Source organism: Schistocerca nitens, chromosome 4 (genome assembly GCF_023898315.1).
Source record: "Schistocerca nitens isolate TAMUIC-IGC-003100 chromosome 4, iqSchNite1.1, whole genome shotgun sequence".
NCBI lineage: Eukaryota > Metazoa > Arthropoda > Insecta > Orthoptera > Acrididae > Schistocerca > Schistocerca nitens.
In genome coordinates this window covers 64,670,196-64,689,483 of record NC_064617.1, presented here as the reverse complement: position 1 = coordinate 64,689,483, position 19,288 = coordinate 64,670,196, and the positions used below count along the sequence as shown (strand labels likewise).

Here is a 19,288-nt window from a genome sequence, read left to right as displayed (position 1 = left end):
GAGGATACACGAGCCATAATTGTTAGAGACTGTCTCCTGCAGGCAAGGAGACATTACTTATAGCTCTGATCCACTGCACTACAATAGGTTTCAGCACTCCTATTTTGTTCACTGTGACATTTCCTGACGGTAGTAAATCACAGTCTACGGATAAACCGACAGACCGGGCTGAAAGTCTGGTTACTTTGCACGTGTGAACTGATTCTTAAGCACGGTAAGGACCAACGTGTGACTTTTGTTCTCTGACCTGATGTCGCTGTTGTTGAATTCCCATATGTCGACACTCGGACTTCGCTAGTTTTTTCAGTGTGCTGCGTGTTTTTTGCAGATGAAGGGCACACCCTGGGAGGGCGGCGTGCGCGGCGTCGCCGCAGTCTGGAGTCCGCGGTTGAAGCCCAGGGTTTCCCGGCAACTGATGCACATCACGGACTGGATGCCCACTCTGTACTCGGCCGCCGGTGAGTACAGCGAGCTGTTCACAAGGTACTGTTGAGGCTGTTCTGAAAATCACGATAGCCTGTGGAGAGTTCCTTTGTACTTCTACTACAGTCGTGCTGGGGCTCGGCAGTTGTGGGTGCTCTCTTCCTACCTCAGTTAAGACTTCAACATCGAAATGCTAGACGAACACATGCAGTGATCGCTATACGTTAATTTAAACCAATTAATCAAAATGTCCGATGCGTAGGCAACTGTTCTGCAACCTATAAAGTCACAGTGAGACATGAAATTAGAAATACAAGTAGCTAACTATGTTTATTATTTATAGGTCGTCTAGTTAGGACTAGTTGTCGGACGATCGGGTTTATAACTGCAAAGTACGAGGGGTGTTGGAAACGTCCGTGCAAAATCCGAGAGATGGCACGACCGGCGCGTATCGAGGTCATGTTTAGTTAGTAGCGTCTTTGGAAAGAACGCACACCACGTTTGAACCATATTGGTCTATTTCTTTGGCATTTGTGTGAATTAAGGAAGTCGAATGATTGTCAAAAACTGGACGATAAAGAATTTCGTGTGGTGATTAAATATTACTTTATGAAAGGCAAAACGCCTCAAGAGACTAAAGAGAAGCTTGATAAACATTACGGTGACTCTGCACCTTCCATTATGTTTATAAGGAGTTTCAAAATTTTCGGCGTGGCCATATGGGCACAAGTGATGCTGAATGTTCTGGACGCTCTGTGGAGGTTCCGACTCCAGAAATCATTGATAAAATCGATGATATGGTGATGGATGAAAGAAGAATTAAGGTGCGTGTGATTGCTAGTGGGGTGGGCATCCCGAATGAACGGGTACATAATATTTTGCATAAAAATTTGGACATGAGATAGGTATCCGCAAGATGGGTTCCACGATTGCTCACGCTTGGCCAAAAGCGGAATCGTGTGAAGTGTTGCAAGGATTGTTTGCTGCTGTTCAGGAAGAATCCGCAGGATTCAGCAAAAACTGTCACTGTGGATGAAACATGGATACATTACTATACTCCTGAGACCAAACAAAAATCTAAACAATGGGCTACCAAGTGAGAATCTGCACCAAAAAAGGCAAAGACCATTCCTTCGGCCGGAAAGATTATGACGACTGTCTTTGGGGATTCGCAGGGGATAATCCTCATCGACTATTTGGAAAAGAGTAAAACTATTACAGGTGCATATTATTCATCGTTATTGGACCGTTTGAAAATAGAGCTGCAAGAAAAACGCCGGCGATTGGACCGCAAAAGAGTCCTTATCCATCACGATAATGCACCAGCACACAGCAGTTGTGCTCGCAAAAATAATGGAAATAGGATTCCAACTCTTTTCATATCCCCGCCTATTCTCCAGACTTGGCTCCCTCGGACTACTATTTGTTCCCCAATTAGAGGAAATGGCTGGAGGGACGAAGATTTTATTCGAACGAGGTGATTCCAGCAGCCGTTTTAGCAGACTTGGACAATTCCTATTATTCGGAAGGGATCAACAAATTAGAACAGAGTTGGACGAAGTTTATAGGTCTAAAAGGAGACTATGTTGAAAAATAAAAAAAGTTTATCACAAACACGTAAATAGTTTTCATTTTTGCACGGGCTTTTCAAACGCCCCTCGTAACAATTCATTGAACAATATCGGTTTGTTTTGAACGAATTTCTGTACGAACCAAAGAAAATAACTTTTAAGCAGTTACTGTCGTGAGGATATCCCAGTTCTCCGAACATTAACGGCAAACAGTGGCTCACTAGATGCTTAATTGCAACTCAATGTACCACTACCACATTGGAAGGCACGTCAAATATAATTAGAAGACTACTTGGGAATCTGCACTGCTCGCAAATGTGAAATAATCGAAAGCAAGACTCGCGAAATATGACAAGCAATCATGCAACTGAAGCTGCACTGCAAATCCTGCTCAGATAACGGACAGCGCCAATTTCGAAATGCGAAAATTACTTAAGACTCAGCGAAGTACGCCACAACGCACAATTTGGCGCCGGATGGAAAGTGTTCAGTTGGTGGCCGAGAATAGCTGCCATAGACGTCAGGACGGGTCCAGACATCCTCTTTACAACAGGTCCAGAAACGAATCGTTGTCTCTTCATGATACTCTAGAAAAATTAAATTTGGGAGGGGGGGTGTTAGATCTTCAGGCATTGACACAGTGATAAGCGAGAATTTCGCTTTCTTCTCCAGAATATTCGGTAATTCTGCACAAATGCACAATTAATGGCTGTCTGAACGCATTTTAGTATGCCGAAGGTTGGCTCCTAGCTTGGTTCCGCTCACTGGTCGAGTCCTTCGTGTTGAAGCACGGTGGCGGACAAGATTCACAAGACTGGATAACCATATTTTGGAGGCAGACCAACGAGTATTCCCACAGTAGGCTAGCGGTGCCATACTGTTTTCTTCTGCGTTTTGTGTGTACCGGAAGATAAATTCGTCACACATGGCGATTCTGTGGGGGCTGGACGGCAACTCCTTTCAAAGCCGCATTCATAGCCGAAATGGACAGCCAGGGGCTTCCTACAGACACTTTTGCGGAAAGCAGCACCCATGAATCCGGCCTCCTTCCATCAGAGTACCGCAGAAAGACCTCCTGTGATCCGGCCGGATTTGCTATGTGGTCACTCAGCCTGCTCGATTTCCACAAAGGCAGACTGAAACCCTCCTCCGTAAGTAGCCAGTCTTGCGCTTTCCTCAAACATAATCAAAAATAGAGTATATAAGAAGATAAACACTGCATATTGACATGTGTCAAAATGGGAACTGAACGCCATATGGATAGCAGACATAATGCATCTAAGCAGAACAAGTTCACTAACATTACTCTACGCAAAGTATACGAAATACGTTAGCCCTCTCCTAGAAACATTGTACTACAGATCCCTGGAGGATTGAAACCTTCCTAGCGACTGGAAAACTGCTCAGGTCATTACCGTTTTCAAGAAGCGTCCTCGCACAGACGTACAAAATTATATATCTAATCGCTGACGTCGGTCTGTTGTAGAATTCCGGAATACGAGGTGCGGCTAGAAAAAAACCGGACTGATGCTGGAAAAAACATTTATTTACAATTATTTACAATTTCATGTTATCTCCTTCAATGTACTCTCCTCCTCGGTCTCTACACCGCTCCATACGAACTTTCCACTGTTCATAGCATTGCTGCAGATCATTTTCGGTAAGTCCATACATTACTTCCGTCGCTTTTTCTTTTACTGCTTCAACAGTCTCAAATCTAGTTCCTTTCAAAGCTGACTTGACTTTAGGGAAAAGAAAAAAGTCACAGGGGGCCAAATCAGGTGAGTAGGGTGGATGATCTAAGATGGGAATGTTGTGTTTTGCCAAAAACGTCTTCACTGCCAACGCACTGTGAGCTGGGGCATTGTCTTGGTGAAGGATCCATGACTTTTTTCTCCACAAATCGTTCCGTTTTCTCCGTACTCGCTCACGTAGGGTATCCAGGATGCTAATGTAGCAATGCTGATTCACTGTTTGTCCCTCTGGTACCCAATCAATGTGCACAATCCCTTTGATGTCAAAAAAAACAATCATCATTGCCTTGAATTTCGATTTTGACATTCGTGCTTTTTTTTGTCGTGGAGAACCAGGAGTTTTCCAATGCATCGATTGGCGTTTAGTTTCGGGATCGTAAGAAAAAACCACGATTCATCGCAAGTAATAACATTTTGTAAGAAGGTGGGATCACTTTCAATGTTTTCCAGGATGTCAGAACAAACCATTCTTCGGCGTTCCTTCTGTTCAATTGTGAGACACTTTGGAACCATTTTTGAACACACTTTGTTCATGTTGAAACTTTCATGAAGATTCTGCCTAACATTTTCCTTGTCAACTCCTGTTAACTCAGACACTGCTCTGATTGTTAAACGGCGATCTTGTCGAACAAGTTTACCGATTTTTTCAATGTTTGCATCAGTTTTTGCTGACAATGGTCTGCCAGTGCGAGTGTCATCACTGGTGTCTTCGCGGCCATCTTTAAATCGTACACTTGTTGTAACATTACAAACGTTTCACTTGCAGATTTTCCTAGTTTGAAACAAAATTTGATGTTAACACGCTGTTCTTTCTGTACACTCAACATTTTCCGACGCACAGACAAAACGTCAACTACTTAAAACAGACGCCACGGGCAGACTGAGTGCAGGAGGCAGATGAAACTCGAGCAGTAGGCGGAGCGAGAGTCACGTGACAGGCCACGCGACTTTCAGCCTCATTGCATTCGTTTTATTGTTTCACCAGTACTAGTCCGTTTTTTTTTCTAGCCACACCTCGTATGTTTTACGCTACCTTATTACGAAATTTCTGGAGGCCGAACATCTCTCCAGAACAACGGTTGCAAAACAAGAATCACGTGAGACCCATTTCGAACTGTTCGTCCACTAGACCCAGATGGCAGTGAGTGCCGCCGCCCAGGTTGATGTCGTGTTGCCTGGCTTGTGGAGAACCGTTCAGTGCGTACAGCGTAACAGACCAAATGTGTGACTTTACTGGAGAGTTTCTACAAAACAGAATGCAACAAGTCATTCGGAAGAGAGGAAAACCGTCAGAGAAAGTAAGTCTGTGCGCACCACACATGTTCCACGACTGTTATCTTTCACAATAAACAGCAACTCTCAACAGTATTTTGTAGTCGAACTAGTAGCTTGGTAGACGTGTTTATCTATACGCGGAATGAAAACGAACCGGCTGTTGAGACCAAAGACTGTTTGGCTTCTCCGCGGCTATACGTATTCATTGCTGAGCGCAGGTAAGCATGGACTTTAGCCGTAAACAGTGTTTCCAAAGGGTTCATAAGTATTTTATGGAATGGGAAGACTACAACAAACTTAACTACATAAAACAAATCTAATTCTAATACTTTTATCTACATACAACTGCGCCTTAAACTAAAGAATATCGTTCAGATTTCAGACAAGCTGTCGTAACACGACTGATTCAAGGCAAAAATCGTTCTTTCGCTGCGATGGCGTTTGACATGTCACGACAGCTTGTGCGAGTTGGGCCTGGCGTCAGAAAAGAAGGGGACGATAGAAAACGATGCACAAAGTGGTTGCCCCCGAAACACCACCGTAAACGAAGATAGGAGCATCCGAAGGCAATAGATGACTAACCCCAGAAAATCTGACCGGTCAATACGTGACGATCTGCAGGTTAAACCCGGTGTGAGGGTCCGTGTTTCGACAGTTAATCGTCGCTTAGTAGCTATAGATCTGAATGGCAGGCGATATTCTCGTAAACCTTTGATAAGTGCGAAAAATACGAGGCGTGTTTTTTAAGTAAGCACCGTTTTGAAATTAAAAAAAGAATTGCTAAGATATCTCAATAATTTTATTTTTACATTAAAACATGTACCTTAATCTACGCACTGACTCCATTACAGTCTGATTGTTCCTTGTTTACGTTGTGTACTGAGTGGTTAAGGTGCCTCCGATAATCGTGAGTCCTGCCGACTGTGAAGTACGAGCTGTTATAAGTTTTCTTAGTGCTAAAGGCCTAAAAGCGATCGATATTCATGGTGAGATCTGTGCAGTTTACGGAGAAAACATTATGAGTACGGAATGGTAAGAAAGTGGGTCAGAGCATTTAAAGATGGCCGCACAAATGTGCATGATGAACAACGGAGTGGGCGTCCTTCGGTGGTTAATGAAAGTCTGGTGCAGGAAGTGGAAAGTAAGGTGAAAACAGATGCTTTACGATTTCCTCCTTGCGGGATGACTTTCATAATGTTTCTTGTATGACATTGTGACCGAACACTTGGATTACCGAAAATTGCGTCCGTTGGGTAGCGAAAAACAAGTCAGGCGGCAGACTTCTATGAGTAGGGTATTCAAAAACTGGTACAACGTTATGACAAGTGCCTCAATATCAACGGAAATTATGTAGAAAAGTAGATTAAGGTACAGGCTTTCATGTAAAAATAAAATTATTGAGATACCTTAGCACGTCTTTTTTTAATTTCAAAACGGTACATACTTAAAAAACACGCCTCGTAGGAAGGTCAGACTACAGTTCGTTATGGAGTATGCGTCATTGACAGCGGAGGAGTGGTCAAAAATTCTATGGAGTGATGAAAGCAAGTTTAGTATCTTCTGCTCGTACAGGATACAGCCGCTCGACTGCCGAAAAAAAAGAGGATTGTCAGAAAAGTACCAAGTATCAACCCTGAAACACGGAGGAAGTACCACGGTGTAGGACTGTTTATCACGAAATGGTGTACGTCCTCTCGTCGAAACTCGTGGGGTAATGTATAGTTCCAAGTAAGGTGAAATGTTAGCAGAGCGTATGATGCCTCTTAATTGGCGATTCCAGCATGACAACGATCAGAAGCACCCGTTTGGCCAAGTGAAAACAATTATCAAACAGCACGAAAGGGAGGCTTAAGAATGGCCAAGCCGAAGTCCAGACTTAAACCCGACAGAACATCTTTGGATTGAGCTGGACTGACATGTTCGCCAACAAAACTACACCAAGAAGGAAGCTATCTACAGAGAATTGTGTGAGCAAAGGAAGAAGATAACTCAAGCGCCAGTAGCCAAACTTGCGGATTCTGTGCCGTCCAGATGTGCTGCAGTACTACAAACAAAGAGTTACGAAACCAGGTATTGAGACAAGAACATCACGAATCAATCCGCGATTGTTTTCTTTTTTTCTCTTTAGTTCAAACAAAGTAATTTTGAGCCTATGAAATTTGTTCATTTACGTTTTATTATTGATGCAAGGACTACAATTGTATAATATATGTAAGGAAATGAAGAACACTATATAAAAATTTTGTAATTAAATATTTTCGTTTAAATTTTCTCCTACAGAAATAGTTTTCAGAATGCATTACCTCTACAAAATACTTTTGAGCGATATTGCACATAAAGCTGATAATGAATAACATCGAAAATTCCATGAGATTGTAATAATTATAATGAAAATTCCCGACTCCATAAAATTGTAGTGAAAGCCCGGAAGAGCTGCAGAGGATTTATGTCGTGTTATCTCTCTGTACTCTGGATATAGTGGCACTTCGAATATCCGTTCAGTATGTCGGTTTAAGTATCAGTGTTTCAAAATTACTTTGACTCTCGTCATAGAGTACTTACGACTCAAGAAAGGCTTATGGAACTGAAACTGGGCTGTCGTCTTTTTATTCAATAAACATAAAATTACAAATATGGGAATAACCTTGGTAGAAGCAGTTCCATTGAGTTTCCTTGGAAATAGCCAGGTATTGGAATCTATTCCAAATGTCGTTCACAGACAAGTACCTGATCGTTATTTCACAGCCAAGTACTTGATTGTTATCATGATTCTCAATTGCGTGCACTGTAGCAAGTCTGAGATTATGCAAGAAATGACTACAAAAATCCCATCCAAATGAACAGTACGACGATAAGTAGAGCTGTTGGAACTCGTACCTCGTATTGGTTACTGAGTTTTGAATTACCGTTTCGTTAGTTCCTAAAACGTTTCTTTGCTCGCACGTTTAATTCCCCGCACCAGGTTTGTGCCTGATTCGGTCAGGGTCGGTAATTTTCCTATACCTCCAGCACGGTCGAACTGACGGAAACTTTTCGTTACTCTCCTGTTCATCAGCAAAGTGTTGGTGCTAGCTCGGTAGTTTTTGGAATTCCTTCAGTTTATTATTCTCAGCATCACAAATTGGTAATGACATGATGTACAGGAAACATTTTGCCACTCGCCATGTTTCCTTTCCCGAATGCAGTTAGGTCCGCATCGGATCGAGTGGGCAGAATTCGCAAATCTACATTTCCTTACTACCGCGTTCCTTTCGTTCGTCCTGTGAATTCGAACATTGTGTGCAAACAATAGGGGCGTGAATCATTTTTGCGGTAACTGTGTGCCTCCAACACCAATTACTTCGAACTAACTACGTATCTTACGAAGTACTCAGTTCGACTGTAAAATTAAATAGAAACCATTGGTGAGTGGAGAAATCAATCGTATTTTACAATTCTAATGATAATTCAGTACGTTTTCTTATATACAGCAAAGCGCACTTTCTGTCGACAGTCATACTCGGTCTCTTGAGGGTCTATAACAGAGTTAAAGAAATATTTATAAGAAATGATATCTAGTAAAGAAAGTAAAGTTTAACGAATATTTTATAACGAACAAGTATCTCGACAAAACTGAACGCATAAGGTATAAAATTTAATACTTTCTCCTACAGCACTGGCAGTAAGTGACGTGACGAACATGTAGACATTAATTGATAGTATAACGAACTGGCGAGGAAAACTTCGTACCATCCATATTTGCACTTATGGCAGTCATGGAGATAGGCACCTCCAGAATGGTGTGGTAGAGTGTAATACGGCCTCCTCCCTAGTGTCACTGATGAATTCGATGTAACATGACCTGGCTCCATGCGGGATAGAATGTAAAATTTGGGGATCAATGTGTATAAGTGAAGATACTTTTATATGTGGTACGTTAGGATGTACAAACATCATTATGTTGCTTGTTTAATCCCTGCGTCGAACAGTCTTGCCACAGACACGTCTCAATCTGTACAAACTGATGTTTTTTGCATGGTCGTAATTGCACAATTAAGTGGACTAGCCTGTCGGTAAAGAGTAACCGTTCGGCATTTCCATGTCCACACATCAACACCTGAATGCCACCAAGGGCGAAATAAGTGTAAATAGCTTGCTCTTGCCACACGCACTTGGAGGAACTAACCGACCTAATAACATAGTACACCTAATAGCTATAATTATTAGTCTGAAAATGACGTACACACTGATGTCACGTTGTTAAGTACATCGTCCTCAGTCACCAATAAAAATTCTCTGGGCTTATACTTGTTACACCATGTACGGGGCGTATTCCGAAAGTAAGGCCCCATTAAGTGCGAACTGGAAACCACTGTGAAAATCTGATGAAACTTTGCACAGATATGTTGGACAGTGTCTCTAGTGTACCTGTCGATCGCTTCATGTCGCTCTTTCCAGTTCAGAGCGCAAAGTGATCAGGTAGGCTTTTCATACTCAAAACATCTGAAAAAAAATGCGTGGCGTGAGCCAATTGGTATGCCGTCTTCATCATGAGATAATTCTCTACGATTCGTCTATTGTGATACACTCTTTTTACGATAAGTTTGTTTGCGTGGCCATCCTCCGCAGCAAACACAGAAAAAATTGGTTCTTTACATAAAACCGTCTTTTCTTGCTCCAACTATACTTTATTTTTCCCAGATAAGTTTCGCCTTTTTCTTAGACTAAGGCATCTTCAGTGGGTTATAGAATGATAATGTTTTGTTACGAGGGCTGTTCGGAAAGTGAGTTCCGATCGGTCGCGAAATGGAAACCACAGTGAAACTCCGCTGAAGCTTCGCACAGATATGTTGGGCAGTGTCACTAGGATGCCCGTCTATAGCGTCAGGTCGCTCTCTACAGTTCTGAGCCCACAGTGAACACAGAAAAATGCCTAGAAAATTGTGTCGCCTGCCTAGCAAGAGGGCCTGGAGACAGATTTCGCCTGAAGCGGTGCAGTCCACATAACTGTCTTGCGGATAGTTCTACAGGACAATTCTCGGCCGCACTCTGCAGGGGCAATGAAGATGCTCCTGCAGCGTTTTCGATGGGAAGCGTTCAATCACCCACAATACAGTCCGTAATTGGCTCCCTTTGAGTTTCATCTCTGCTCACATGAGCCGCTGGCTATGAAGATAGCCTTTTGTCACAGACAAAGAGCTATAGACCAGCATAGAGAATTGGCGGAAAGCACTGGTGGCAGCCTTCTATGACGGGGGTATTGAAAAGTTGGTACAATGCTAAGACAAATGTCTAAGTCACAGCGGCGACTATGTAGATACGTACAGCAGTTAAAACATTTTTGACTTTCACAGTGGTTTCCATTTCGCGGCCGATCGCAACTTACTTTTCGGATACGCCTTATATTTTTAGATAGTCAAACAGTTCACGTCGCGTTTTTTATGTGAATTACGCGTCTGGGAAAAATAAAGTACGGTTTCAGCAAGAAAAGGCGGTTTTATCTACAAAAAAACTCTTTTTACACTTTTCCCATTATTTTTCGGTAGAAGATGTGGAGGGGCACACAGGGTTCTCATCATGTTCGTAGTATTCACGTCATGCTTCGCTGAGCTTACCCTACTTATAAACATTCGTTTTAGTCACAGAAGAATCACCGGAAGCTATATTTAAAATTTCTGTATCTTAGCTATACTATATTCCGTTTTTCATCTTCCCATACTGGCCAAACAAACCGCGGGTGGTCCTTAGCCTGACTCATTCCAGCCTGCCACACCGTCCTGTTAGCTGCATCTTCATCTCCCAGACCCATATCTGCATGTCTCTGATGGTATTATGACATGGTATTTTCCTGTTTTATAGCTGTTCTTCCTCTTTCTGCCATACGAAATTTCATTTTCACAACTCTAAGGAAATGTATTTTCAGTTCGACGAACCACTGTATTTGTTCAAAGAATAAAGTATCGAAAGCTATATCTAGGTCACCCGTACTTCGTCTGATTTCCACAGTACTTTATTTTCAAAAGTGATGAGTTCATCTCTCTCTTTTTTTTGTATACTGCGGTTTGACGATGGTCTGGTATATTGTTATTTTTGTCCGCCTGGATGGTAACTCACATATGATGTTATGTATACCTCCAAACCATCTTCCCTGAGCTTGAATTCTTGTTACGATCTCTTCCCCTATAACGTTTTGTTGGTCGATGTTGACACCGAAGTAGGTCAATACGTCTGTCGGATTGTTAGATGGTTTGGTCCTAACTGAGCCTTTCTTCCTACTACCACGAACTTTGTTTTAACTTCATTTATACTTAGACCTCTTCCCCCATGAACCATGGACCTTGCCGTTAGTGGGGAGGCTTGCGTGCCTCAGCGGTACAGATGGCCGTACCGTAGGTGCAACCACAACGGAGGGGTATCTGTTGAGAGGCCAGACAAACATGTGGTTCCTGAAGAGGGGCAGCAGCCTTTTCAGTAGTTGCAGGGGCAACAGTCTGGATGATTTACTGATCTGGCCTTGTAACATTAACCAAAACGGCCTTGCTGTGCTGGTACTGCGAACGGCTGAAAGCAAGGGGAAACTACAGCCGTAATTCTTCCCGAGGACATGCAGCTTTACTGTATGATTAAATGATGATGGCGTCCTCTTGCGTAAAATATTCCGGAGGTAAAATAGTCCCCCATTCGGATCTCCGGGCGGGGACTACTCAAGAGGACGTCGTTATCAGGAGAAAGAAAACTGGCATTCTACGGATCGGAGCGTGGAATGTCAGATCCCTTAATCGGGCAGGTAGGTTAGAAAATTTAAAAAGGGAAATGGATAGGTTAAAGTTAGATATAGTGGGAATTAGTGAAGTTCGGTGGCTGGAGGAACAAGACTTTTGGTCAGGTGATTACAGGGTTATAAATACAAAATCAAATAGGGGTAATGCAGGAGTAGGTTTAATAATGAATAAAAAAAAAGGAGTGCGGATTAGCTACTACAAACAGCATAGTGAACGCATTATTGTGGCCAAGATAGACACAAAGCCCATGCCTACTACAGTAGTACAAGTTTATATGCCAACTAGCTCTGCAGATGATGAAGAAATTGATGAAATGTATGACGAGATAAAAGAAATTATTCAGGTAGTGAAGGGAGACGAAAATTTAATAGTCATGGGTGACTGGAATTCGTCAGTAGGAAAAGGGAGAGAAGGAAACATAGTAGGTGAATATGGATTGGGGGGAAGAAATGAAAGAGGAAGCCGCCTTGTAGAATTTTGCACAGAGCATAACTTAATCATAGCTAACACTTGGTTCAAGAATCATAAAAGAAGGTTGTATACCTGGAAGAATCCTGGAGATACTAAAAGGTATCAGATAGATTATATAATGGTAACACAGAGATTTAGGAACCAGGTTTTAAATTGTAAGACATTTCCAGGGGCAGATGTGGATTCTGACCACAATCTATTGGTTATGAACTGCAGATTGAAACTGAAGAAACTGCAAAAAGGTGGGAATTTAAGGAGATGGGACATGGATAAACTGAAGGAACCAGAGGTTGTAGAGAGTTTCAGGGAGAGCATAAGGGAACAATTGACAGGAATGGGGGAAAGAAATACAGTAGAAGAAGAATGGGTAGCTCTGAGGGATGAAGTAGTGAAGGCAACAGAGGTTTCAAGTAGGTAAAAAGACGAGGGCTAATATAAATCCTTGGGTAACAGAAGAAATATTGAATTTAATTGATGAAAGGAGAAAATATAAAAATGCAGTAAATGAAGCAGGCAAAAGGGAATACAAACGTATCAAAAATGAGATCGACAGAAAGTGCAAAATGGCTAAGCAGGGATGGCTAGAGGACAAACGTAAGGATGTAGAGGCTTGTCTCACTAGGGGTAAGATAGATACTACCTACAGGAAAATTAAAGAGACCTTTGGAGAGAAGAGAACCGCTTGTATGAATATCAAGAGCTCAGATGGCAACCCAGTTCTAAGCAAAGAAGGGAAGGCAGAAAGGTGGAAGGAGTATATAGAGGGTTTATACAAGGGCGATGTACTTGAGGGTAGTATTATGGAAATGGAAGAGGATGTAGATGAAGATGAAATGGGAGATAAGATACTGCGTGAAGAGTTTGACAGAGCACTGAACGACCTGAGTCGAAACAAGGCCCCGGGAGTAGACAACATTCCATTAGAACTACTGATGGCCTTGGGAGAGCCAGTCATGACAATACCATCTGGTGAGCAAGATGTATGAGACAGGCGAAATACCCACAGACTTCAAGAAGAATATAACAATTCCAATACCAAAGAAAGCAGGTGTTGACAGATGTGAGAATTACCGAACTATCAGTTTAATAAGTCACAGCTGCAAAATACTAACGCGAATTCTTTACAGACGAATGGAAAAACTGGTAGAAGCGGACCTCGGGGAAGATCAGTTTGGATTCCGTAGAAATGTTGGAACACGTGAGGCAATACTAACCTTACGACTTATCTTAGAAGAAAGATTAAGAAAAGGCAAACCTACGTTTCTAGCATTTGTAGACTTAGAGAAAGCTTTTGACAACGTTAACTGGAATACTCTCTTTGAAATTCTGAAGGTGGCAGGGGTAAAATACAGGGAGCGAAAGGCTATTTACAATTTGTACAGAAACCGGACGGCAGTTATAAGAGTCGAGGGGCATGAAAGGGAAGCAGTGGTTGGGAAAGGAGTGAGACAGGGTTGTAGCCTCTCCCCGATGTTATTCAATCTGTATATTGAGCAAGCAGTAAAGGAAACAAAAGAAAATTCGGAGTAGGTATTAAAATTCATGGAGAAGAAGTAAAAACTTTGAGGTTCGCCGATAACATTGTAATTCTGTCAGAGACAGCAAAGGACTTGGAAGAGCAGTTGAACGGAATGGACAGTGTCTTGAAAGGAGGATATAAGATGAACATCAACAAAAGCAAAACGAGGATAATGGAATGTAGTCAAATTAAATCGGGTGATGCTGAGGGGATTAGATTAGGAAATGAGACACTTAAAGTTATAAAGGAGTTTTGCTATTTAGGGAGTAAAATAACTGATGATGGTCGAAGTAGAGAGGATATAAAATGTAGACTGGCAATGGCAAGGAAATCGTTTCTGAAGAAGAGAAATTTGTTAACATCGAGTATAGATTTAAGTGTCAGGAAATCGTTTCTGAAAGTATTTGTATGGAGTGTAGCCATGTATGGAAGTGAAACATGGACGATAACTAGTGTGGACAAGAAGAGAATAGAAGCTTTCGAAATGTGGTGCTACAGAAGAATGCTGAAGATAAGGTGGGTAGATCACGTTACTAATGAGGAGGTATTGAATAGGATTGGGGGGAAGAGAAGGTTGTGGCACAACTTGACTAGAAGAAGGGATCGGTTGGTAGGACATGTTTTGAGGCATCAAGGGATCACAAATTTAGCATTGGAGGGCAGCGTGGAGGGTAAAAATCGTAGAGGGAGACCAAGAGATCAATACACTGAGCAGATTCAGAAGGATGTAGGTTGCAGTAGGTACTGGGAGGTTCCCATTTTGTCCATGTCTTCATGCTCTTTCCTATCACTACAGTACCATCTCCAAAAGCCAGCACATTCATCTTTTCCCCTTGGTGACTCCTGCACATTCTTGTGTTACTCTCCTAAGCGTGTTGGTGAGTGCCTAATTTAAGACAGTTGCTGATATAATATCACCCTGTCTCAGTCCTGTTTTTACCTCAAATGTTTCTGAGAACTCCCGCTGTACTTTCGCTACGCACTTTGATTCCCTCACACACATTTTAGTTAGCCTTATGAGCTTGTCCGATATCCCACACATTGCCATTATCCTCCACATCGTGTCACTCAATAAGGTGTCATTTTCCGCTGTTATAGAAAAATTTATATTAAATTTTATGTTACATTTCTATACAAAATAAATTATCGCCCGTATTACCAAGACACATTTAACTCCCTCGTGACAGCTGACAACAGTCTAAGTATTTGCTATGGCTAATACTCTACAGTTACGAATGGAAAAACTGGTAGAAGCCGACCTCGGGGAAGATCAGTTTGGATACCGTAGAAATATTGGAACACGTGAGGGATCACCAATTTAGTATTGGAGGGCAGGGTGGAGGGTAAAAATCTTAGAGGGAGACCAAGAGATGAATACGCTAAGCAGATTGAGAAGGATGTAGGCTGCAGTACGTATTGGGAGATGATGAAGCTTGCACAGTACAGAGTATAGCATGGAGAACTGCATCAAACCAGTCTCAGGACAAGACCACAACAACAACAATATTCTACAGATACTTCTCAGACATATTTACCAATACAATGAAAAATTGCCGAATATCGGGGTAATACAACACACGAAACTGCAAAATTCCAACTGCTTTTTAATATACGTGGTATAGTTGGGGAGTAGGAAACCGAGAACGGGGGAGAGCAGAACCTGGGTCGAGAGGAGCCTGTTGGAGCTGGGAGGAAGTGCAGCCACCTGACAATTGCCGGCAATTAGGGCTGCTTTCCCGGAATGACGTCAGAGCACCGTGGGAGGTACAGCGGAGACCCGGTTGGCCCCACCGGACGCCAGCGCCTGCTCTGGTAGGTCTGTCTGCTCTTCGCTTTATGACGCACCATCCTCTTCTCCAACCGGCGGCGGCTAGCCGCGTCCTGCCGAGAGCCTCCAGGGCAAAGCCGCGCGAGTGCCAGCGCTCTGAGGCAGCTACCGTTCTAGGGTATCAATAAGCGCAAATTGAGACGCGTATAGCACGTGTGACGTGACACGACACTACAGCGCGACGCGCACCTTCCGCATATGTCGCGCGGGCCCAATGCATATTGCGACGCGTACACATACATTCGCACCAATAAGTATTGGCATAGTTACATCTTAGTGGTTGTAAGTTAAACGAAATATATATTTCAGAACAGAACCCAGACACGTGCCACCTTACGTTACATTGTTGTTGTTGTGGTCTTCAATCCTGAGACTGGTTTGATGCAGCTCTCCATTCTACTCTATCCTGTGCAAGCTGCTTCATCTCCCAGTACCTACTGCAAACTACATCCTTCTGAATCTGCTTGGTGTATTGATCTCTTGGTCTCCCTCTACGATTTTTACCCTCCACGCTGCCCTCCAATGCTAAATTTGTGATCCCTTGATGCCTCAAAACATGTCCTACCAACCGATCCCTTCTAGTCAAGTTGTGGCACAAACTTCTCTTCTCCCCAATCCTATTCAATACCTCCTCATTAGTTACGTGATCTACCCACCTTATCTTCAGCATTCTTCTGTAGCACCACATTTCGAAAGCTTCTGTTCTCTTCTTGTCCAAACTGGTTATCGTCCATGTTTCACTTCCATACATGGCTACACTCCATACAAATACTTTCAGAAACGACTTCCTGACACTTAAATCTATACTCGATGTTAACAAATTCCTCTTCTTCACTAACGATTTCCCTGCCATTGCCAGTCTACATTTTATATCCTCTCTACTTCGACCATCATCAGTTATTTTACTCCCTAAATAGCAAAACTCCTTTACTACTTTAAGTGTCTCATTTCCTAATCTAATCCCCTCAGCATCACCCGATTTAATTTGACTACATTCCATTATCCTCGTTTTGCTTTTGTTGATGTTCATCTTATATCCTCCTTTCAAGACACTGTCCATTCCGTTCAACTGCTCTTCCAAGTCCTTTGCTGTCTCTGACAGAATTACAATGTCATCGGCGAACCTCAAAGTTTTTACTTCTTCTCCATGAATTTTAATACCTACTCCGAATTTTTCTTTTGTTTCCTTTACTGCTTGCTCAATATACAGATTGAATAACATCGGGGAGAGGCTACAACCCTGTCTCACTCCTTTCCCAACCACTGCTTCCCTTTCATGCCCCTCGACTCTTATAACTGCCATCTGGTTTCTGTACAAATTGTAAATAGCCTTTCGCTCCCTGTATTTTACCCCTGCCACCTTCAGAATTTGAAAGAGGGTATTCCAGTTAACGTTGTCAAAAGCTTTCTCTAAGTCTACAAATGCTAGAAACGTAGGTTTGGCTTTTCTTATTCTTTCTTCTAAGATAAGTCGTAAGGTTAGTATTGCCTCACGTGTTCCAACATTTCTACGGAATCCAAACTGATCTTCCCCGAGGTCCGCTTCAACCAGTTTTTCCATTCGTATGTAAAGAATTCGTGTTAGTATTTTGCAGCTGTGACTTATTAAACTGATAGTTCGGTAATTTTCACATCTGTCAACACCTGCATTCTTTGGGATTGGAATTATTATATTCTTCTTGAAGTCTGTGGGTATTTCGCTTGTCTCATACATCTTGCTCACCAGATGGTAGAGTTTTGTCATGACTGGCTCTCCCAAGGCCATCAGTAGTTCTAATGGAATGTTGTCTACTCCCGGGGCCTTGTTTCGACTCAGGTCTTTCAGTGCTCTGTCAAACTCTTCACGCAGTATCTTATCTCCCATTTCATCTTCATCTACATTCTCTTCCATTTCCATAATACTGTCCTCAAGTACATCGCCCTTGTATAAACCCTCTATATACTCCTTCCACCTTTCTGCCTTCCCTTCTTTGCTTAGAACTGGGTTTCCATCTGAGCTCTTGATATTCATACAAGTGGTTCTCTTCTCTCCAAAGGTCTCTTTAATTTTCCTGTAGGCAGTATCTATCTTACCCCTAGTGAGACAAGCCTCTACATCCTTACATTTGTCCTCTAGCCATCCCTGCTTAGCCATTTTGCACTTTCTGTCGATCTCATTTTTGAGACGTTTGTATTCCTTTTTGCCTGCTTCATTTACTGCATTTTTATATTTTCTCCTTTCATCAATTAAATTCAATATTTCTTCTGTTACCCAAGGATTTCTATTAGCCCTCGTCTTTTTACCTACTTGATCCTCTGCTGCCTTCACTACTTCATCCCTCAGAGCGACCCATTCTTCTTCTACTGTATTTCTTTCCCCCATTCCTGTCAATTGTTCCCTTATGCTCTACAACCTCTGGTTCTTTCAGTTTATCCAGGTCCCATCTCCTTAAATTCCCACCTTTTTGCAGTTTCTTCAGTTTCAATCTGCAGTTCATAACCAATAGATTGTGGTCAGAATCCACATCTGCCCCTGGAAATGTCTTACAATTTAAAACCTGTTTCCTAAATCTCTGTCTTACCATTATATAATCTATCTGATACCTTTTAGTATCTCCAGGATTCTTCCAGGTATACAACCTTCGTTTATGATTCTTGAACCAAGTGTTAGCTATGATTAAGTTATGCTCTGTGCAAAATTCTACAAGGCGGCTTCCTCTTTCATTTCTTCCCCCCCCCCCCCCAATCCATATTCACCTACTATGTTTCCTTCTCTCCCTTTTCCTACTGACGAATTCCAGTCACTCATGACTATTAAATTTTCGTCTCCCTTCACTAGCTGAATAATTTCTTTTATCTCGTTATACATTTCATCAATTTCTTCATCATCTGCAGAGCTAGTTGGCATGTAAACTTGTACTACTGTAGTAGGCATGGGCTTTGTGTCTATCTTGGCCACAATAATGCGTTGACTATGCTGTTTGTAGTAGCTAACCCGCACGTTACATAGGTTACAAATATGTCCAAATCACCTGTTCGTTAAGTAACATACAATGTTATGAAAATAAACATCGCTCTTCTGCATCCAAAAAAGTATTGGCACACGCGTATGAATCGGACAGTGTGTTCGTTTTCTTAATTAATCTTCACCTTCTAATTGCTAGTCTGCATCCCTTTGGCATCTATGGCAGCACGTAAACGGCTAGGAATGCTTTGTATTAAATTCCGAGTGATATCAGGGGTAATTTTCCACCATTCCCCCAGGAGCACTTTCTCAAAGTCGTATTTACAGGACGGACGCCTTTTTCTGACTTGTGTGGCAAGATGAGCCCACAGGTTCTCAATGGGGTTCAAATCAGGGCTTTGAGGTGGTGTTAGGACCCTTCTGGGGGCATTGTACAGTTACCACTCCCGGGTTTTCATGGCGGTATGTTTTGGATCGTTGTCTTGCTGGAAATGAAACACTCCAGTAAGGCGCAATGTCTGTGCACCAGCATGTAATTACCTCGCAACACGTCGATGTATCTCATATGATCCATTGTACCGTGGATTAGAGCTAGATATCCAACGCCGGACGCCGCCATACAGCCCCAGTCCATGATATCACTCCCAAACGTGTGTGACTGTCGGATGCATGTGTTTGATGTCAAGGTGCGTATTTGGCTTGCGACAAACTTTCTTTCTTGCATCAAATCCGAACACATAGA

The 19,288-nt window shown here is 42.4% G+C and overlaps 1 protein-coding gene across 1 annotated transcript in view; it reads left to right on the top strand.

The window, feature by feature from the left end:
• The window catches only part of LOC126252121 (arylsulfatase B-like), a 366,034-nt gene that overhangs the window by 219,840 nt on the left and 126,906 nt on the right, over positions 1 to 19,288 (top strand). The window contains exon 6 of the mRNA XM_049952986.1: positions 329 to 458. Within this exon, the coding sequence (XP_049808943.1) occupies positions 329 to 458 (130 nt within the window). The remainder of the gene's footprint in view (positions 1 to 328; positions 459 to 19,288) is intronic.